At 48.4% G+C, this 18,966-nt stretch overlaps 1 protein-coding gene across 2 annotated transcripts in view; it reads right to left on the reverse strand.

Annotated features, from left to right (window-relative positions):
* Positions 1-94: 94 nt before the first annotated feature.
* SEC24D (SEC24 homolog D, COPII coat complex component) overlaps positions 95-18,966 on the reverse strand; it is a 91,457-nt gene continuing 72,585 nt past the window's right edge. For both annotated transcript variants that reach the window (XM_055142081.1, XM_055142080.1), the window contains exons 14-23: positions 15,887-16,003; positions 14,988-15,158; positions 13,202-13,298; positions 12,928-13,073; positions 11,617-11,755; positions 10,511-10,629; positions 8,700-8,879; positions 5,308-5,499; positions 3,833-3,922; positions 95-893 (exon numbers count right to left, since the gene is read on the reverse strand). In XM_055142081.1, coding sequence (XP_054998056.1) covers positions 753-893; positions 3,833-3,922; positions 5,308-5,499; positions 8,700-8,879; positions 10,511-10,629; positions 11,617-11,755; positions 12,928-13,073; positions 13,202-13,298; positions 14,988-15,158; positions 15,887-16,003 — 1,392 coding nt within the window. In that variant the 3' untranslated portion in view covers positions 95-752. The remainder of the gene's footprint in view (positions 894-3,832; positions 3,923-5,307; positions 5,500-8,699; positions 8,880-10,510; positions 10,630-11,616; positions 11,756-12,927; positions 13,074-13,201; positions 13,299-14,987; positions 15,159-15,886; positions 16,004-18,966) is intronic.

Here is an 18,966-nt window from a genome sequence, read left to right on the forward strand (position 1 = left end):
GTTTTCTCAGTTTGTCCTTAGTGATCCCCAAGACTCCAGACATTACCCTTATTTTTCTTTTATCTTAGAATTGAAAAAAAAAAATTCTCCTGAGTAAGAGCATATGAAGTGATTTATTGTACTGGTTAAGATCCATTATATACAGGTAGAAACCTTCAAAATTGTACAGAGAACCATTAAGAATATTGATAGACAGTTTTATAGACAAAAACAATTGGAAAATAGGCTTAACATACACAACATATAATTATGAAAAAATGTAGAACAAAAATTGTTCTACCATATAGATTCCAAGGTTATTAAAAGTTTGCTATGCAAACCTTAAGTTGAAAAATGTTCAGTGGGGTTAGATGGCTTTTTAAAAAAATTAGATATAATGTAAAAATTAAGTTTTTCCCCCCCACTGCAAGACTTTTACCCCAAATCTATACATTTTGAAAAATAATTTATAAGTCTAGCACATTACAAAGAAAGAAAATTGAGAAGGTTTAGAGTTCTGTAAACTATGCCTTTCATGAAATGCCATCTGCATCCATTCGACCGTTAAAAATTGTGCAATCAGAAGTAGCCTGTTCCCTTTCCAGTACGACAAGTACCGACAGCGGCTTCACACCTGAGCACCAAAGCCGAAGTTCTCGCTGCCTTCTTGGAAAGCTATTCTGAAAAAGCGAGAGATCAACACTAGCCTGTTAGCATCCGGAGAATGAGGCACCGGGAAGGAGAGGGTCTCCTTAGGAGTGCGGCCGCGAGGACTAGTTGAGCAGCTGGCAGATCTCCTTGTGCACACAGCAGAGGAAATCCACGTACGACGAGCCTCCGTAAAGGCCTTTGTCTTCCACCAGGAACTGTCGGAAAATGATCTCGGGCTGTTCTCGCTGCTTCACTACCGTGAGCTTGGGGGAAAGACAAGGAAGGCGGTTGGTTACACACCTGAAAGGAAACCGGCACCGTGCTGCCCTCTTGATTTCACTGAAGTCAGAGAACGGCCACTGTGAGGGGCCGCAGGGAAGATGAAGAGGAGCCTCTCCCGCAGCGTGAGACCCGCCTCCCCCTCCCCCTACACGAAGCATGCAGTTAGAAGTGACCACGGCGAAGCAGAAGCAAAGGGCTGCGGGAAAGACTTCACAAGGCGAGCACTGCAGTTGGAGTCCTGGAAGTGAAGGGGCGTTGGCACAGGTGATGGGCATGGACAGTACCACAGTCCTCTGCAATCTGGCGGTTAGAGACCACTCACTGTCATGAGGAGTCTGGGCTTCCTGGAAAATGGGGTGCAGTGAGGCATCAAGGGAGGTTCTGGGGAGCACGAGGAATGCTTTTGTGGGGGGGGCACAATGAAGGCTGGTTTGGGGGGGAAGGAGGAGAGGAGGAACACAAGGCGCTCTGGGTGTGGTCTCAGGGGTGAGCTCTAGTTCCCGGCTCATCGGGAATCTCTGGGCTGGGCTGCCCTCCCAGACCGTCAGTCAGGTCCTCAGAGATCATCACCCCTCAGGCCCTGGAAATGGCAACTTTGAGTAAGGCCACGTGTGACTAATGTCCGTTCTTGCAGGACCCGGTTCCACTCAGTGCAGGCTGAGATTTTTTTGGTTTTGCCTTGGTTTTGTTTTGGGGCCCCTCTAGGTGATGCTCAGCAGTTACTCCTGGCTCTGCATTCAGGAATCACCTGGGTCCGTTGCATGTAGAGCGCACACCCTACGTGCTGTACTATCTTCCAGCCCTGAGACCTGCCCCACCCTCTTGATCAATGTTATGATGAAACAGGGCCGAGATTCAACCCTGTGGTGTCGTTGGTGGCATTGGTCACGTGTGGCCACTGAACAGACGCTGAAACCTGGGGTGTCAGAGTCGGGCCGTGCAAACAAGGGAACACACTGGGTTTCAGAGACTCGGAAACTGGGTTCACTGATGACATATGGTAGTAGCCATTTTCTGAATATATCTTTAAAATTAATTTGTTTCACTTAAAAAAAATAGCTGTGAAATGCTGGGGAGGAACTGGGCTGTTCCCCAGGAACCCACTGAAGACATAGGTCCGGACCTAAATTTGTTTTCTGTGGCCCTGAAACATGTCGAGTTAGGGCACGTGGCTTGCTTTGGGGGCCTGTACCTCTCTAACCGGACCAGAACCTGGGGACAAAGCCCATAAGTGGCTGGATACTGCACCCAAGGCCGAGCAGTCAGTCCATAAAAATGATCTGAAGACGTTTATTGAATGTGTCCGCGTGTCCTTTGCATGGTCCCCCATTCAAGTGTCAGATAAAAAGGTATAACACAAGTGCCATAAAGTCAGCGGCCGGATCTACGTCTGGGTGGGCCACTGCCCAGATGCGAGACCCTGGCCAGGTGGGTGAATCACCTGAGCCCACTTTTCTATCTTTAACCAGGAGACGAGAGGAGCTGGAACAGGGAGAGGTTGGGGCACAGCAGGGAGGTGATTTGGGGTACGGCATAGACTCCTTTAGGCTCCGGGGTCTGTAGGTTTTCAGTTGAAAGATAAGCTTGCAAGTGAGTGGTACAAAAGAAAATCAGATTGTTATTATTTGGGAGGAGAGGTCTGGGCCACACCTGGCTGTGCTCAGGGATTACTCCTGGCTCTGTGCTCCGTGATCACTCCTGGCAGGTTCAGGGAGGGACCATGGGCTGTCGGGGGTCAAATCTGGGTCAGCCACATGCAAGGCAAGTGCCCTACTTGCTATACTATGTCTCCAGCCCTCCGGAATCAGACGAGGCATTCCAGTGGAAATGCCTTTTCTCATGCAACTCCTGACTTTCCTGCCACTTACTATATCTGAGCTCAAGGAATGCAGATGGCTGCCTACATCAGAACTCACACTCTCAGAAAGGATTTTTGTTGTTTTTGATTTTTGTTTTCTCTCTTGAGCAGGTGGGAGAAAGGAGATCCAAACACTGTTTCTTTTTTCCAGGAGGCAACCATCTTGGTTTTTTGAGCAGAAGGATGATTCTGCCTATCAGACGTTTTTGATGTGTGTTTGTGTGACGCTAACGTTTCAGGGTCTGGCTCCAGGACTGAGTGCCCTGGGAAGAATGTGTGAGTTGGCCCTTCTGGGTCTTACTCCAAATCTGAACCCAAGTAGGTGCCGTGTGGTATGGAAAGGCTCTGTCCCGCCAGGCAGTTCCTCAGTGATTCTGGAGGTGTAAATCCTCTTGTAAAAACCCTCGCTGACAGTTAAGATCATCAACTTAGACTGACACCATATTCATATTTTGGAAGAAAACTGATGCCATCCTATCCTCGTAGAGAGGTGCTTCCTCGGAGAACCCGAGCCCCTTGCAGGTAGCAATGCCAGCAGACCACCATCACCTGCACGTTCAAATCCCAGGAGACTAGCAGTGAGCTTCAGGAGGAAGGCAGAGAAGGGCAGCGCGAGAACAGCCAGAATTTCCCTCCATTACAGACATTCTTCATGCCCTTGACCCTGAATGAAAAAGGCTAGTAGGACTCAGGCAACAGAACTTCCCAGAGAGGATCAGTCAGATACAGACAGGGAAACTGAAAGGTATTTGAGTCCTTTCGGTCATAGTAGCTACTAAGGGAAAAGTGACTGCAAAGGCCCCTCGTGATACCAGCTGCTACAAAATCCCGAAGAGAATCTTCCTGATTCCCAAATACTAAAATGACCTTGGGTTAATCTGTCTTAAGCTGAGCTGCAGATTCTCAAGTGCTTCTGTCTGGAAGAGTAGATCGGTGTATGCAGAGGGGCGGCTTTCCTCTAATACCACAGCCTCAAAGTAGAAGACGCACATTCTGAAAGTCTTTAAGGATTAAAAATAAACTACGTGGAAAGAGAGGAAACAAGTGAAACCGCATTCTTACCTTCATGGAATATGGCTTCTTCTGTTGGATAATACTCATTATAATTCGGAGAGACTGAGAGTACGGGTTTCCCACTTCAGGCAGCATTGTCTAATTTTAAGAAAAAGCTCGTTTCAATATAATTCACAACACTGAAAAATGGCAATAAAATCGTCCTCCCTAAATCATGGATTGAGATGTCCTTCAGTCCCGGGTATTGTTGGGGCGGCCCAGGCCATCCCCAGCACCACGTACCGCATCCCTGGGTTGCACATGAACCATCTGGCTTGGCTAGGAATCCCTGGGAGTGGTCTCTGGGCGCCTGAGTACTGATTGTGAGCCCACCGACTCTTCTCCCTCCCTCCCCCCTCCCTCCCTCACTCTCCCCCGCTATAGTGAGAGTGAGAGAGATATGTGTGTATGTATACGTACACACACAGAGTGCAAAAGTATTCTTCTTTTTTTTTTTTTTTTCTTTTTGGGTCACACCACGTGATACACAGGGGTCACTCCTGGCTCTACACTCAGGAATTACCCCTGGCGGTGCTCAGGGGACCATATGGGATGCTGGGAATCGAACCCGGGTCGGCCATGTGCAAGGCAAACGCCCTCCCCGCTGTGCTGCCACTCCAGCCCCCAAAAGTCTCCACTCTTAATGGTATGCACATCCATCAAGGAAGGAAGCTGTTGTTCCCCTAACACACTTAAAAAAATGAAGCCACTGCCTTCGTTCCACATCCAACCACAATCTCCTGCCATAACTGCAAAAGAGAAGTGTGTCCGGGGAGGACTCCTCCATCGGACTGGTTGGGAGGTGCCTGCACTGAACCTGGGGTCCAGCACTTGGGACAGTCCCAAGCATAACTGAATCCCCTACCTGCCATGGAGTCCCAGTGGATTCGTCTGTAAAACAGACATTTGAATACCTGCTGTCATCAAAACACTTAGAGTAATAATATCTATCGACTGAGTGATTGAAAGAATGAACTGAAATGGTGCACAGGAAGTATTTAGGCCCAGGGAGTGGCGTAGCCAAGGGTCTGGAAGTGTGGGCAGCCTCTATTAAAGTTGCACGTTTCTGTGGGGCTGGAGTAATAGCACAGCGGGTAGGGCATTTGCTTTGCACGTGGCCGACCCGGGTTCGATTCCTAGCATCCCATAATGTCCCCTGAGCACCGCCAGGAGTAATTCCTGAGTGCACGAGCCAGGAGTAACCCCTGTGCATCGCTGGGTGTGACCCAAAAAGAAAAAGCAAAAAACAAACAGAAGAAAGTTGCACGTTTTGGTTGTTTGATGATATTTCGTGTTAATAGCTTCTACACAATTCTTATTCACCAAAAGGTGAAATTCCTGTTCTTACTTTAACTTAACAATTGGCTGAATTGTTTTTCCTTCCCTGCAACAAGTGTGAAATAAAATATTCCTTTACACATGAACAGAAAACACTCAAGAGTTGGTATTTTTATATTGACACAAAGCAAGGAAGAAATACGTACCATGTTTGTGTTTATATGTGCAAAAGATGGCACATTAAATACTCCTTGGATCAGTTCTGGTGGGCAACTTACTCCCACCCACAGGAACATGTTTTGGCCAGTAGCCAGTAGGAACATTCCTTCCTCCGAAAGACGAGACTCGGAGCAACGAACCGCAGCAGGCAACGCTGTGCTCTTGACGTCTACCGTGTGCTGGGCAGGCGAGAGACAAGAGTCTTAGGAACTTCTTCGCTTTCTGCCTTCCCTCTTTTTCCTTCCCTCACCTCCCTCCTCCCGGTGTGCAGTTACGGAGTGCCAGCTCTCTATCGGGCATCCTGCTCATCGGGCAGTAACCCCCGCCGTGGGCAGCAAACTGGATTTCCAGAGGGAAGAGACAACCGAATAAGGAAATGATTAGAACTTTTGATGTGTCCAGAGTTTTGAAGAAGAGGAGGGGTGTGTCACTGGTGTGGGTGGAGCCCATTTAAAACAGGGTCTTCCAGGAAAGGTGACTGAGAAGGTCATTTCTGAGGACAGACCTGAGCAGAGGAGAGAAGCCCGGGGGAATAGCACTCGGGGAGGAGCAAGGCGGGAGGGTCCTGGAGCAGGAGGCCACTGGGTGTCTGAGGGTCAACAGGAGGCCAATGGGTGTCTGAGGGTCAGCAGGAGGCCACTGGGTGTCTGAGGGTCAGCAGGAGGCCAGGACTCAGCGCAGAAGGTGAGTGGGAGCGGAGGGGAGAGGCCTTGGGCAGGAAGCAATAGCAGAAGGGGAGAGGGAGAGTAGAGGAGGGGCCGCAGAGGGGAAGCAGTAACAGGTGAGTGGGAGAGGCGGGAGAGGGCTCAGACAAGCAGCAGTACAGGGGAGGGGAGAGGAAGGGGTGCAGGCAGCACAAGCCCTGGGCAGCTGCTCCTGAGTTTCACTGAGATGGGAAACCCTGGGAGGTTCTGTGCAGGGGGGTTGCGAGCTGCCAATCATCCCGTCACGACCACTGACTTCAGGCTACAAGCACAGGGAGACCCAGAGGGGAGCGAGGAGACCCTGAGACAAAAGAGCCGCCCACAAGATGGAGGACTCTGGCTATCCGCGGGCAAAAAGGCGCTGACACGTGTACTGAGAAAGGGAACACATCTCAGAGTGACCGCAAGGCTCCCCGCAGGCGGGAGGGAGAGACGGAGAAGGAGAGACGGCGGTGGGGGGGGGGGGCAGGCTGCCGGGAGCATGCCCGAGACTGTCTTGACGATGCTCGTGCCATACCCCCGAGCTGCTCAGAGGCTAGGGGGACACACACATCTGGAGATCAGGCCAGAGGGGCAGCTCCCGGGGATCTGGACTGGTGAGCAATCAATCCCCAGCGGTGAGGGGAGTCTGCAGAGTAGGTAAGCGCCGAGGGCACGAGGGCAGACAGAAGAGAAGCTTCACAGGAGCTGGGCAGGGAGCAGAGGGTAAGACGGCCAAGGCAGCGGGGACAGAGACAAGGAGCCATGGGGACAGGAAAAGCCACGTGAAGGCGCCCCTGGAGGGAGAAACCAACTGGGTCACACGCTGGGCTGGGCGTGAGGGGAGCGGGAGTCTGAAGCGGTCAGTGGGTTTAGCACCACTGGTCCCTGTTCTGGGGAGGGGATTCGCGTGGAGTGGTGATGTTCTTGCTCCCCAACGGTCCCCGTTTCTCTGGAACACGAATTATTGGTAACATAACTCTTCTGTTCCTACTGATTAGAAGAACCAGCAGCTTTCCATTTCTCACTCAGTTCTTTCAACTGAGTACCAGGAGTGAGTACTGTTATTCTGCGGAGAGAAAGAAGAAGCCATGGGCCCTTATCTCTTATCTCTCTTACCTCTCAACTATAATTTAGGCATCAGGGAAAAAAGCCTTGTCACAGAGTTCAGGAATGTTCCTGATATTAAGAATTTGTGGGATACAGCTTGGAAACTGGCCTCACATGCTGGGGAAAAAGGCAGCTCAGAGAAGGGAACACCAAGGAGAGGATGTTGGGAGGACCCATTTGGGTTGGAAGATGCGAGCTGAAAGTAGACTATAGACCGGACATGAAGGCCACTCAATACCTCTACTGCAAACTACAACACCCCAAAGGAGAGAGAACAAAAGGGAATGCCCTACCACAGAGGCAGGGTGGGGTGGTGGGGGTTGGGGTGGGGGTGGTGAGAGGGATACTGGGATCATTGGTGGAAGAGAATGGGCACTGGTGGAGGGATGGGTAAACGATCACTGTATGAGTGAAATGCAAACACAAGAGCTCATAAGTTTGTAACTGTGCATCACAGTGATTCACTAATAAAAATTTAAAAAAAAAAGAATTTGTGGGATATACAAAAAACATAGTATGAGACTAACACCCAAGGACAGCAGAAACAGGGGCCAGGACGAATGGTCCGTGGAAGTCTGCCTAAGGGCTGGGGGAGAGGGCAGCTGGGATAGAGAAGGGACCATTTTGACAATGGTAGTTGGAAGGGATCACTCTGGATGTGTGCTAAAAGTGAGTGAAGGACCAAACATGATGGCATCTCTGTATCTGTATTGTAAAACATAATGCCCAAAGGAGAGAGGGAGGAAGGAAGGAAGGAAGTGAGAGAGGGAGGGAGGGAGAGGGAGAGAGAGAGGAGTGTTGGCCATAGAGGTAGGTTGGGGGGGGGTGGGACGGATATGGGGGATATTGGTGGGAAATGTACACTGGTGGAGGGATGCATGTTGGAACACTGTATGACTGAAACTTGATTACAAAAGTTTTGTAACTGTATCTCACAGTGGTTCAATTTAAAAAAAATAATAAAGAAAGAATTTGAAGGTATAAAAAAAAAGAAAGAAAGAAAAGAATTGGCTTCAAATAAGTAAAACTACACTGCTAAAACTTTACTCTAAAGATTAAGGACAACTGGTCCATTAAATCCTGCAGGTATCTGCAAGTAACTAAAATAACTACACGCTGACTTGTAAATCCATGACTGCATTTGGTCAAAGCTCAAAGCTACTTTGCTTCAAGATGAGGACTCTTAGATGCACATCATCTAAAAAAATTCATGCAGGTATGAACAGGAGATGCCCAACTCATACTCATGGTCTTTCAAGCAGGATAGCATTACCTGCTGCAACAATTGAAACTTGATTTTCTCTGACTAATTTAGCAACTTTTCAACTCCATGGCTACCAAGTTGGGAATGAGGAGAGAAAAACAAGCATTTCAACCACTGTGAAATAGGAACTCCTCAAATCACTACCCCCCACCATGAGCACAGACAGACACATTCCGTGATGTGTCCAAAGAGTCCCCGAACCCAGGGCCACAAACTCATGACTTTGAAGATCTCAAGAACAAATGTTTCAGGTGTAACACGGGGGACCCACACTGCGACCCCCTCCCAGACCCCACGGGGAAGAGATCACACAGCAGCTTACTATGGGCAGAAGCTGAGGGTAGAAGAAAAGCTGGGAGTCAGCCACATCCATGGTCATGACCAGCTGCCTCTGGTACGCCCGCTCGTCTGTTGAGATCTCTTGGCGGCTAAGCAGCACACAGTTTTTTAACAAGCTGTTCATGTACACTGGCAACACCTTCATGGAATCTGGTAAGATAAGCTGAAAAAGATAAGATGATTGGTTTTCTTTTTCTTTTTGACAGTGTGAAGATTGTTCTGTTTTGGCAGGGGCCATTAAGACATTCTTTAGACGTGTTGTTGTCTAACAATATGTTGTTAAAGGTTGAGTGATGTGAGCTTTCGTGTTTATATATCTGAAACTATACATATATGCATATATACACATACGTATACATATGGAGTGATAGCTCATCTGGAGATAGAATATCATAGCTTCGTCAGGAGCACAGAGTTGCTATGACAATTAAATCATTAATCTGTGAGCATTATATCGTTCTAGCATATAGTACCCTCTACATGTGATTAAACAAAATGAAATGAATGAACCATTTCCTAAGTTTATTGCCAACTTTGCAAATAGAAATGCCTTTTCATTTCATTTTATTTTTGTTTGCAATTTTTATACATTTTATTTTCATAAGGAAGTTCACAATAGTTCATTACAGATATTATTCAAACACCCACCCCCCAGTGAGCATCTTCCCACCACAATAAGAGGGAAGTGTGTGAAGGTTGTTGTATTTCATTCTGGAGCCATTTAAGCCCGTACATAAGAGAATACAAGCAAGAAACGTCTTTTCAAAGAACTAAATGTGATTCAAAGCCACGGAGCCACGTGTATAAGGCAAATGCTCCACCACGGCCACTGCCACACTTCTAATGGTATATTTTCATATTTTATTTATATGCAGTGTTGGGGATCAAACCTGGGTCTCGTGCATGCAAGGCATATACTTTACCAACACATACTATATACTTTCCCCTGCAATTTTACTATATTCTTCTTTTGTTATATTTGCTATATTGTTAATTCAAATTTTTACTATGTTGTTACTTCTTATAATTGTATAAGCCCTACATTTTGCTATTATATGATGGATAATCCTAAAATAGGTGGGTCACTAGGAACAAATTTGGAAAAAAAAATTCTTTTTTAAAAAGTCTACAGGTTTTGTTTATTTAAATAGGCAACAGATTTCTTTTCGATTTAATGTCTCTCAACCTAATTGTTTTAATCTGAGCGAGTAAATTTTCTGAGAGGGGCTAACTGTACCTGTTCCCCTTCAGTTCATCCTTCGAAAGTGTAAGATACCCCAGAGACAGACGAAAGTTCCCAATGCTCAAAACCAAACAGCTCAACTGGGCTGGTCATGATTATCCTGGATCCAGGCAAAGCCAATGAGCTTTGTAAAACTTAAGCAGCAATACTGATATTAGAACTTGTTTTGTTTTGGGACAATACCAACACAGGCCTTACTCTTGGTTCTGTGCTCAGGGATCACTCCTGGTGGGCTTGGGGACCATCTGGGGTGCCAGGGATTGAACCTGTGTTGGCCACATGCATGCAAGCCCCCTACTCGCTGTACTCTCACTCTGCTCCCAATACTGGAATATATTAAAAGTGACAAATCTCCTGAATCACACAGCGACTGACACGTGCATACTTAAGAGGTGCCTAGTGAGGAGCAACAGAGATGAAAGAATGGATCACTAATTGAATTATGCTAAGTAGCTCGTGGATGTCATCTAAGTGTCCTGATCCATAGCTCAGTGCTGAAGGAACGCAGAAGCTGTCACTCCGTCACACCTGAGTGTATCAGGTGAGCTTACCTGGCTCGCTGCAGATGGACTTGCGCAGTGCTTTCGGTAACATGCCAACATATGGGCAGTTTGGTTCACTAGGATCTCCCGGATGACCTTCAAAGGCTGGTGCAGAACTGCTTTAAAGGCTATTTGCATGAAACAAGGAAAAGGGAACCAACATTTTAGCTCTGAAATTGATTCCCTCTAATAATAACAGCAAAGACACACGACAAATTGTTATCTTCAGACCACCCAACAATGAATAACAGGGTTTAAAATGTTAAAACTAACTTGCTAATGCTCTCATTTTGACTAAGTATCTGGCTAATGAAGATCTGGCTAATGAAGAAATGGGTCTTTCTATAATGAAACTCAGGTAACTGAGCTAGATATTTTCCTCAGAATTTAAGAAACAGAATTCTACATACAGAAAAAAGCAAAGTTTGTCAAAGTGTGGGGAGGTAAAATGGGTGTGGAAGAAGCCAAAAATATGCCACCTTGGGCCCCTTCAATTTTTTATAATTATCTCTAATGGGACAAATGTTAGGTATGACATCTGGGACCATCCATGAGCTAGAAGTCACTCTCAGACACCAAAGACATCACACCGTCCTCAACTTCAACTCACACCTCCTCGGAGCCTTGACACTGGACCAGCGTGTGGGTCTTTATGGAGATCTCGCTCTTAATCTAGGCTTAGACAGGCTGACTTTCCCCAAGCCTTTGTTTTTGCATATTTGGAAGTTATGCACCGAAAGGATGTACCCCCCACCCGCCTCACTCATTTCCAGTGACTGACTCAGTTAACCAATAGTCTCGGCTGAATGAGTGCAAGGAGAGAGAAGTGGGAAAGAGGAGAGAATAAGAGGGAGAGGAGAAGAGAGGGAGCGGGAGAGAAAGGGAGAGGGGGAGAGGGAGAGAAAGAGAGATAGAGAATGAGGAAGAGGTTAGGGGGAGGGGGAAAGGGAGAGAAGGGAGAGAAAGAAGGAGAAGTAGAGAGGGAGAGGGAGTGAAAGTGGAGAGGTAGAGAGAGGGGGGAGAGAGAGAGAGGGAGAGAAAGAGGAGAGGTAGAGAGGGGGGGGAAGAGAGAGGGGGGGGGAGACGCTGCACCACAGGAAGAGTGACTGTGTTACCTGACTTGGCGAAGAAGTTGATCAGGGCGTCGGTCTCGCAGCTCTTGTAGAGATCAGACAACTGGGAGCTGCAGTTCAGGCTGAGGTTGTGAATCCGCAGCCTCCTCTGGCCCCCGATGGTCGTGTAGAGAACAGCACACTGCAGGGCCACAGCCAAGGTGTTGAGCTTCCCCTTAAACGGATTTCTAACCTACCCACCCGTCGAGCATGACCCCCTTTACATTCAGAACGGTGTGTGCTGCTAAAGCCCTCTCCGGTTTTCCATAGAATTTTTTTTTTCCAGCCAAGTCTTTTAATTTTTGCTAAAGACTGATGGAAAATTAAAATGGAGGAAAGAACAATGAATAATGGGTCTCCTCTGACTTGAAGTGTAATTGGGTTACACGCATGTAATTATAGCAGTTTGCATTTCCACAACTAGCTTGTATTTCAGACTTATTACCGAGAAGCCAAATGGAGAAATAATCCCTTCATTCTCGTAGATCCCTATCCGAAGCTCCTTTCTTTTCAAAACGCAGACAACTAGCTTTGGACCTACTTAGGTTTCCAAAAATGCAAACAAGTAACCACTTCCCCAAATATCTGTGATTGAAAACAAAACCCACAACTTTCGAGTTCTTCCAGAACAACAGTCTCCCACCGTTCCTCAAGGACAAGTCACTCAGAACTAGAACCATGGGAAAATAATTTTCCTTGTTTTGATTCAAAGCCTCCCTGGCTTCCAAACAATTGTACTACAAAAGCAAATCCTATTTATACTTGCATATACAAGGATGACGTGCGCGGCTTAGGGCAGTAATAAATAAACGAGTGGTGCCCTGCAAAGGGAACGCTGCTAGCAGCCCATCAGCTCATCTCCCGGATGCCACCTGCTGGCGGGGCTCTTGTGCCAGGACCACGAATTGTGATGGCACACATCCACAAAGGAATTATGATTATGAATCACACACTGTGATTCATAAACCAGAGTGTGTGGAATAAATAACAATGGCCAGATCCAATGGCTTTTACCTCCAGAGAAACAGATGAGTTTCGTTGTGAGGATATGGATACAGATGATGGTATTTTAGTCTTGCTACCAAAGTTGGAAATGAGGATGTCTTTCTTTATTTTTTTTTTTATTTTTTATCTGGGGGCCACACCAGGCTGTAGTCAGGGCTTACTCCAGGCTTGGTGCTCCGGGATCACTCCTGATGGGGCCCCATGGACCACATGTGGCGCCAGGGATCAAACCTAGCTCTCGAGTATGCAAGGGAAGTGCTCTACCCACTGTACTATCCTGCCTGCAAAAGGAATATGTGTTTTACCCACCTGGATTAAGGCCCCGCTGTCTTCGCCAAGTTTGTCATCATGCTTGAACTCCACAGTCACTGCCTTGTCACAGTCGATAGCAGCCATCTCGACGTCAGTTGTGTTGTTCATAAATATTCCCCCAAAGAAGTCAGTGGCCCTGAAACCTATGGGTAAAGAGAAGGGCACATCCCGTTTCTTAGTTTACTGTGATTTTCAATGTTGGCCTTGTACGAATTTGAAGAGGAAAGGATTCTACCACAGAGACATGGAGAACAGTATAAATGAAATTTACCTGTGCTGGTACGAACTCTCATAATTGCATCAAATCCTATTTTCTTTTCTATGTCATTTCTGAGGTCATTCAAAAACTGCTGGCTGTCCAGCTGGAGCTAGAAAATAAAGCAGGAGCAATGTCCACCAGATGGCAGCAGAATCCTTAAAATAGCTCCCCCGCCCAGCCCTCTTTCCCATTAAATCAAATCTTATCCAGAAACCCTGGAAAGGGCTCGTAAGGCTTTCTCGGGGTTTATTTCATTTATGATCTCTGATTTTATGAAGTCCCTTATCTAGTTTCCAAGACAGCTACGTCGTTTGGGTGGTTAAAACTAGTCGCACTGGGGTAGGGAGCTGGCTGAAGGTCAGCAAGCATGTCTGACACACAGGGCATCTGAGTTTGAACACCAGAAACTCGGGGTCCCTTCAAAGCCTTACAAGAATGATCCCTGAACCGTAACCCCTGAGCACCACCGGGCGTGGCCTAAAAGAAAATCAGCCCACAAAGCTGCACTGACAGTCTTAACAAACAAAACAGACCTTCACCCTTGTCCTTGACCTCTGGAGACACTTTGTCCCGCCCTGTGCTTCCATGCGGTACCTTAGAGACCCTCTCCTGCCCCTCAGTTTAGCACAGGTGTCTAATCTGACTAGGAAGTTCGGGAAAGGCAAAGGGATGGGAGAAACCCCATTTCTCCCGATGAAGCTGCCCGCCTTGCAGGAGGCACTTTCCTGCTTCTCAGTGGGGTATGGGGGTGGGGTGGCGAGTCGTGAGGCTCAGATGCACCGACATGTCAGTCAGGGGTGAGGCATCAGCAAGTCATTAGCCCACCGACCCTGCACTTCGCAGACTGATATTTCGGTCACCGCTCGGGTCTGTGTCTTAGTTCAGGCTGGGAGAGCCCAGGACACTGCTAACCCCCCTCCCCCCAAATCCCAGCAATGTAAAGTGCTATTTAGTTGTCCTCTTTCAAAACAGTGCCTTACAGATACTTGATGCAAACTATAAAAATGCTATCAAAAATAGTTTTCCCCCGGGGCCGGAGTGATAGTGCAGCGGGGAGGGCATTTGCTTTGTGTTCTCCATCACAGAAAGACTCCTGCCACCCTCACCATGGAGGTTTACTTTCAGTCCTGACCCTTGAGGCTGCAAAACTTCGTTGCAGATTATATCTAGGTGAGGTCTGTCCCCAGATGGTGGAGTCAGGCCAAGGGGCATGGCGGCTACTGTGGATTATGGAAGCAAGTGGCTGCGCAGACTCTGTTTGGGCGAGCACCAGAATGATCCACCCCTTTCTCTGATTTATGCAGGTTTGAAACCTCCAGGCTTTTGGGGGGCTACCTCCCCGCACCTCCCTGTACTTCCGGAAGCCTCGGCAGTCATGTTCACACCCCAAAGCTGCCACCCAGTTAAAAAAGCTACTCAGCCTTATCTTCCTGATACAAATACTGAGCGCCCTAACAAATACAATGACCTCTTAGCAACTGTATTGCAAACTGTAATGCACACAAGGAGAGAGAAAAAGAAGAAAAGGGGGGCGGACGTTGGGGGAATAGTGTTGGGAGAGGTACACTGGTGGAGGGATGGGTGTTGAATCATTGTATGACTGAAACCTAATCATGAACAGCTTTATAATGGGCTATCTCACACTGTTGCAATCACGGCAGGGGGGAGGTTCGGGGAGCAGGGCCATCAGCATCCTACACAGTGCCTTCCCTTACTCTGCAAGTGACGTTTATCAGCCGTCCACCAGGGGGCGCAGCTCTGGGAACCCAGGCTACCGGGCGGTGGGGGCTGCTCGTACCTGGAAGTTGTTGTACTTGTACAGGGTCCCCCCTGTGAGCTGAGGCACCAGCCCCAAGGAGGCCACATCCGCGTACTGGCTGGGGAAGAGGAAGAGCGTCACACAGCAGCCGGTGGCCACACATTCCTTAGCCAGGGACTCGTAGACATTCGACTGGGGCTGGAAAAGTGTCTGCGGGGAAAGATGCACAGCAGGGAAAGGAGTGTGAGGCAGATTTCCTTCTCAGATTTCCTTTTCTTTTTAAAAATAAATAAAAATCTATATTCTTCTGTGACGTGAACTGGCTGAAGAAACAGAGTATAGGCCTACCAGTGCGCCCTCTCCCCCTCTCCCCCACACCCCGATGCGGAGCCCCCCTTCCCCCCCCAAAAGCAACTCTGCACTGACTCCTGCCCTGGGGCTGTGCCCATCTGGCCACAGCAACGAGGTGGCGATCTGGCTGCCCCCAAGGTACAGGCTTGGCAGGGGGCCACTGGTTTTCTACGTTCGGGTCCTATTCTTCCCTCAGACCTGTGGGGAACAGTCCTGAGGGTGCTCGGGCACCTGGGGAAGGGGGTCTGCAGTGCGCCCTGCACCCCTCTTCCACCTTCTTCCTGAGTCCCACCCCGAAGCCCCCCAATCTTCTCCATTTCTGGAGCTGCTGGATTCTTCCATAGATTCCTCTTGAGAAGCAAAGGTGAGACCCTGTTTTAGATCAGTCGGACATGGCTCTGTCCTGGGCTGTGACATCTCCCTAAGCCATGTGCAGCTCAGCGCATTCCTCTGCCAATCCGCTGTCCAGGGGCTGCGGGCCGCCTTCTACACCACCCCTCTTTTTCACCCAAGGGCCCTGTTTCCCCGCCGCCGGGCCCCTGTGTGATAACCAGAGGCTGCTGGGCGGGGCAGCTGCTCACAGATACCTTCTCTTTGTCCGTATTAACCAGCTTCCTGTCATCTCTGTTCTTGAGCTTTCCTGGCGCCTCGGCAGTTGGCAAGGAGGAGTGGAAGATGAACAGCTTCCCGGGACAGTCTGCTGCCTGAAAGGTGGAAGGGGAAAAAGAAAAATCACAGGAAATGTCTTCGGTGGGAACTTTTTCATCTTAAGGGAGAAAGAGAAATTAAAATAGCAGTGTCTTCTAAAACCAGGCACTACATTTGCCTCCCTGAAGCCTCACACTAGCCCGTGTCACTAGGCAGGGACTCCTCTCTCCACCTGACTGACTGGGAAACGCTAGGCTGGGAGAAGGTCTGAACCTGCCTAAAAGCTCCAGCCATAATGAAGTACCAACGCTCAACTGTATTTCTGTGTATTGTGCGGCTGTAAAAGTACTAAAATAGGCTCTGGAGAGAGAGTACAGCAGGCAAGGTGCCTGTCTTGCATGCAGCTAACCAGGGTTCCACCCCCAGCACCCCGTATGGCCCCCTAAATCCACCAGGAGAGATCCCTGAGTGCAGTCAGGAGTAAGCGCGGAGCACCGGGTGTGACTCCAAAACAAAGAAGTAGCCAAGATAATGTTACACGGTTATAGTGAAAATTTTCTGGGTTTGTTTTGAGGCCACCAGTGGTGCTCGGGGCTCACTCCTGGAGGTGTGAGGGGGCCAGGGGTGGTAGCAGGACCAAACTCAGATGGGCTGCGTGCAAGGCAGGCGCCTGAAGCTCGGCTCTATCTCTCTGGCCCGAAAATGCTTTCTTATTTAGCCGATACTATGGTCTTTTAAGAAACAGGGACTCCGATGACGCAAACGTCAAGAATTCCCAGAGTCAGGATGGAATCCAAGGTCTTTGAAGTGCTATAAACAGGGACCATACCTAATGTGGCAGCTCAAAGCAGAAGACAGGGAGGCTCTGGCAACAGCACAAGGAAAACTAGGTAAAATGACAGAAGGGAAAAAAGTGACCAAGAACATACATACCTGCAGTCCCTGGGAGGCGCTACGGAGATGATTCAGGCACAGCGTCAGCTCGCCCTGAGACTGCTCAGGGTCTGACTTAAGGCTCTGAGAAGTAACGTGCCCAAACTTACAAGAACTAAATGATTGCCTGCATGGTGCCCCCAACACAGAACCAGAAGAATGGATACTTAATCGTCCCTTTGACAGGACAAAGGTTGAGAAAGGCTGGCCAGGTGAGCCCCCTGCTCCAAGTTTGGCTCTGTCATTCTTTCATCTTTTTGTTTTGTTTTGGGACGATGCTCAAGGGTTACTCCTGGCTCTGAACTCAGGGATCCCTCCTGGCAGTGTTTGGAAAACCACGTGGGATGCTGGGGATTGAACCCGGATCGACCACGTGCAAGGCAAGCATCCCACCCACTGGACTATTGCTCCAGCCCCTGCCATCTATTCTTAAGAGACAAAGCTCATATTGTCTCTTTGTTCTCAACAAAGCTAGTTGCATCTACCTCCATCCTCATTCATTTTGCAACAACACTTTTACAATTCATGGCATGGCGCCAGCACTTTGGATTCCTGCTGTTCTCTACAACCAAGGGCTTCCAGAATAAAGGAAGGTCATGAGTTTTCTCCAATAGGTTTTCTCCAAAAGGTTTTCTCCAAGAGTTTTCTCCAATAGTTTTCTCCACTAGTTTTCTCCAACCCACGTCTACGGAGCACACGAAATGACACCCTATGCTCTCATTCTAGGTACTCCATAAGTATTTGGCGGAAGGAAGGTTATAGGAAGCATCATCTTGGAAATAAATTTGGGATCATATTAAGACAGTGTAAAGATAAACGCCTTCCACCCCCTATCATGATGATATATTTTTAAGCTTAACCACTGACAGCCATTTCCTTCTGACTTTCTTGCCAAATTCTTAATCAAATTATACTTAAGGCCTTGTGGTAGGAGTAATAACTAACTCAGAAAAAAATGTTCTTTGGCCAAGTTAAGACAATGTCAGGAAGTCGCATATAATTGCACTAGGAGTGTCAGACCTTGAGAGAGGCTGATTCTGTGAGAAGAGACCACACGAATCCAGGGGGATTAGGTGCCTGTACAGTAAGACACCAACGCACCGGAGCTTGCGCGCTCCAGGGCTGCGAGGACGCATGCTCAGAGACTCTCCACACAGCCCCCTTTTATCTTTGTGACAAATTAGCAGGTACTGTTTGTTAGTTTTGGTCAACCCTGCTTTGCTTCAACAAGTTTATTACAACTGATTATTACAGATTTTACTTGGCAGTCGGATAGCGGGCAAAGCTATAATTTACAGAAGGGGGGAGGGACGCGAGACCCAACATGTCTCCAGTTGGGCACACAGCAAGAAACGCTGCGCCCTCGGTCCTTCCCCTGTGCCCCCACCCCCCTCTGTGGCCTCCTGAGCTGCTCAGCTGGGCAAACCTGGGGTTTCTGGTGTTCCTCTTTGTGTTTCTGCCTGGCACGTTCTTGGGAACTCAGGCAATAAGCACCCTGCCTGGCATTACAGAATCACACCTCTTCTGCCACATGGTAGCCGGGGCATTAGAAATGGCGCTGCCTTAAAGAGACACGGGCATTCAGGTTGGATGGATAGCTCAGTGGGCTGCGTCACAGGCATGCAGGGAGCCGAGGGTTTGGTCCTAAATTCCATAAGGTCTCCAGAGGCCCCACCAATGCCCAAAGCAGACCTGAGCACTGAGGGAGGAGTATCCTCTGAGCACTGCTAGGTGTATCCCAAAGACCAAAATATATACGTGTGTGTGTGTGTGTGTGTGTGTGTGTGTGTGTGTGTGGCTAGAGTGATAGCACAGCAGGGAGGGCATTTGCCTTGCACATGGCCGACCTGGGTTCGATCCCCAGCATCCCATATGGTGTCCCGAGCACCACCAAGTAGTTTGATTTTTAATAAAGATTCAGAGAAAGTGCTTTCCAACTGTTTCACCTTCTTCAGAGTATATCTTTATTACTATGAAAATGACCAGAGTATTGGACTTATCTTTCAGAAAACAAGGCTGACCTCATGTTTGCTCTTGGCTTTAGCAAAGCCCCTTGCAAGCATTCACACGTGCCGTGGAGGGTCAC

Source organism: Sorex araneus, chromosome 6 (genome assembly GCF_027595985.1).
Source record: "Sorex araneus isolate mSorAra2 chromosome 6, mSorAra2.pri, whole genome shotgun sequence".
NCBI classification, from domain to species: Eukaryota; Metazoa; Chordata; class Mammalia; order Eulipotyphla; family Soricidae; genus Sorex; species Sorex araneus.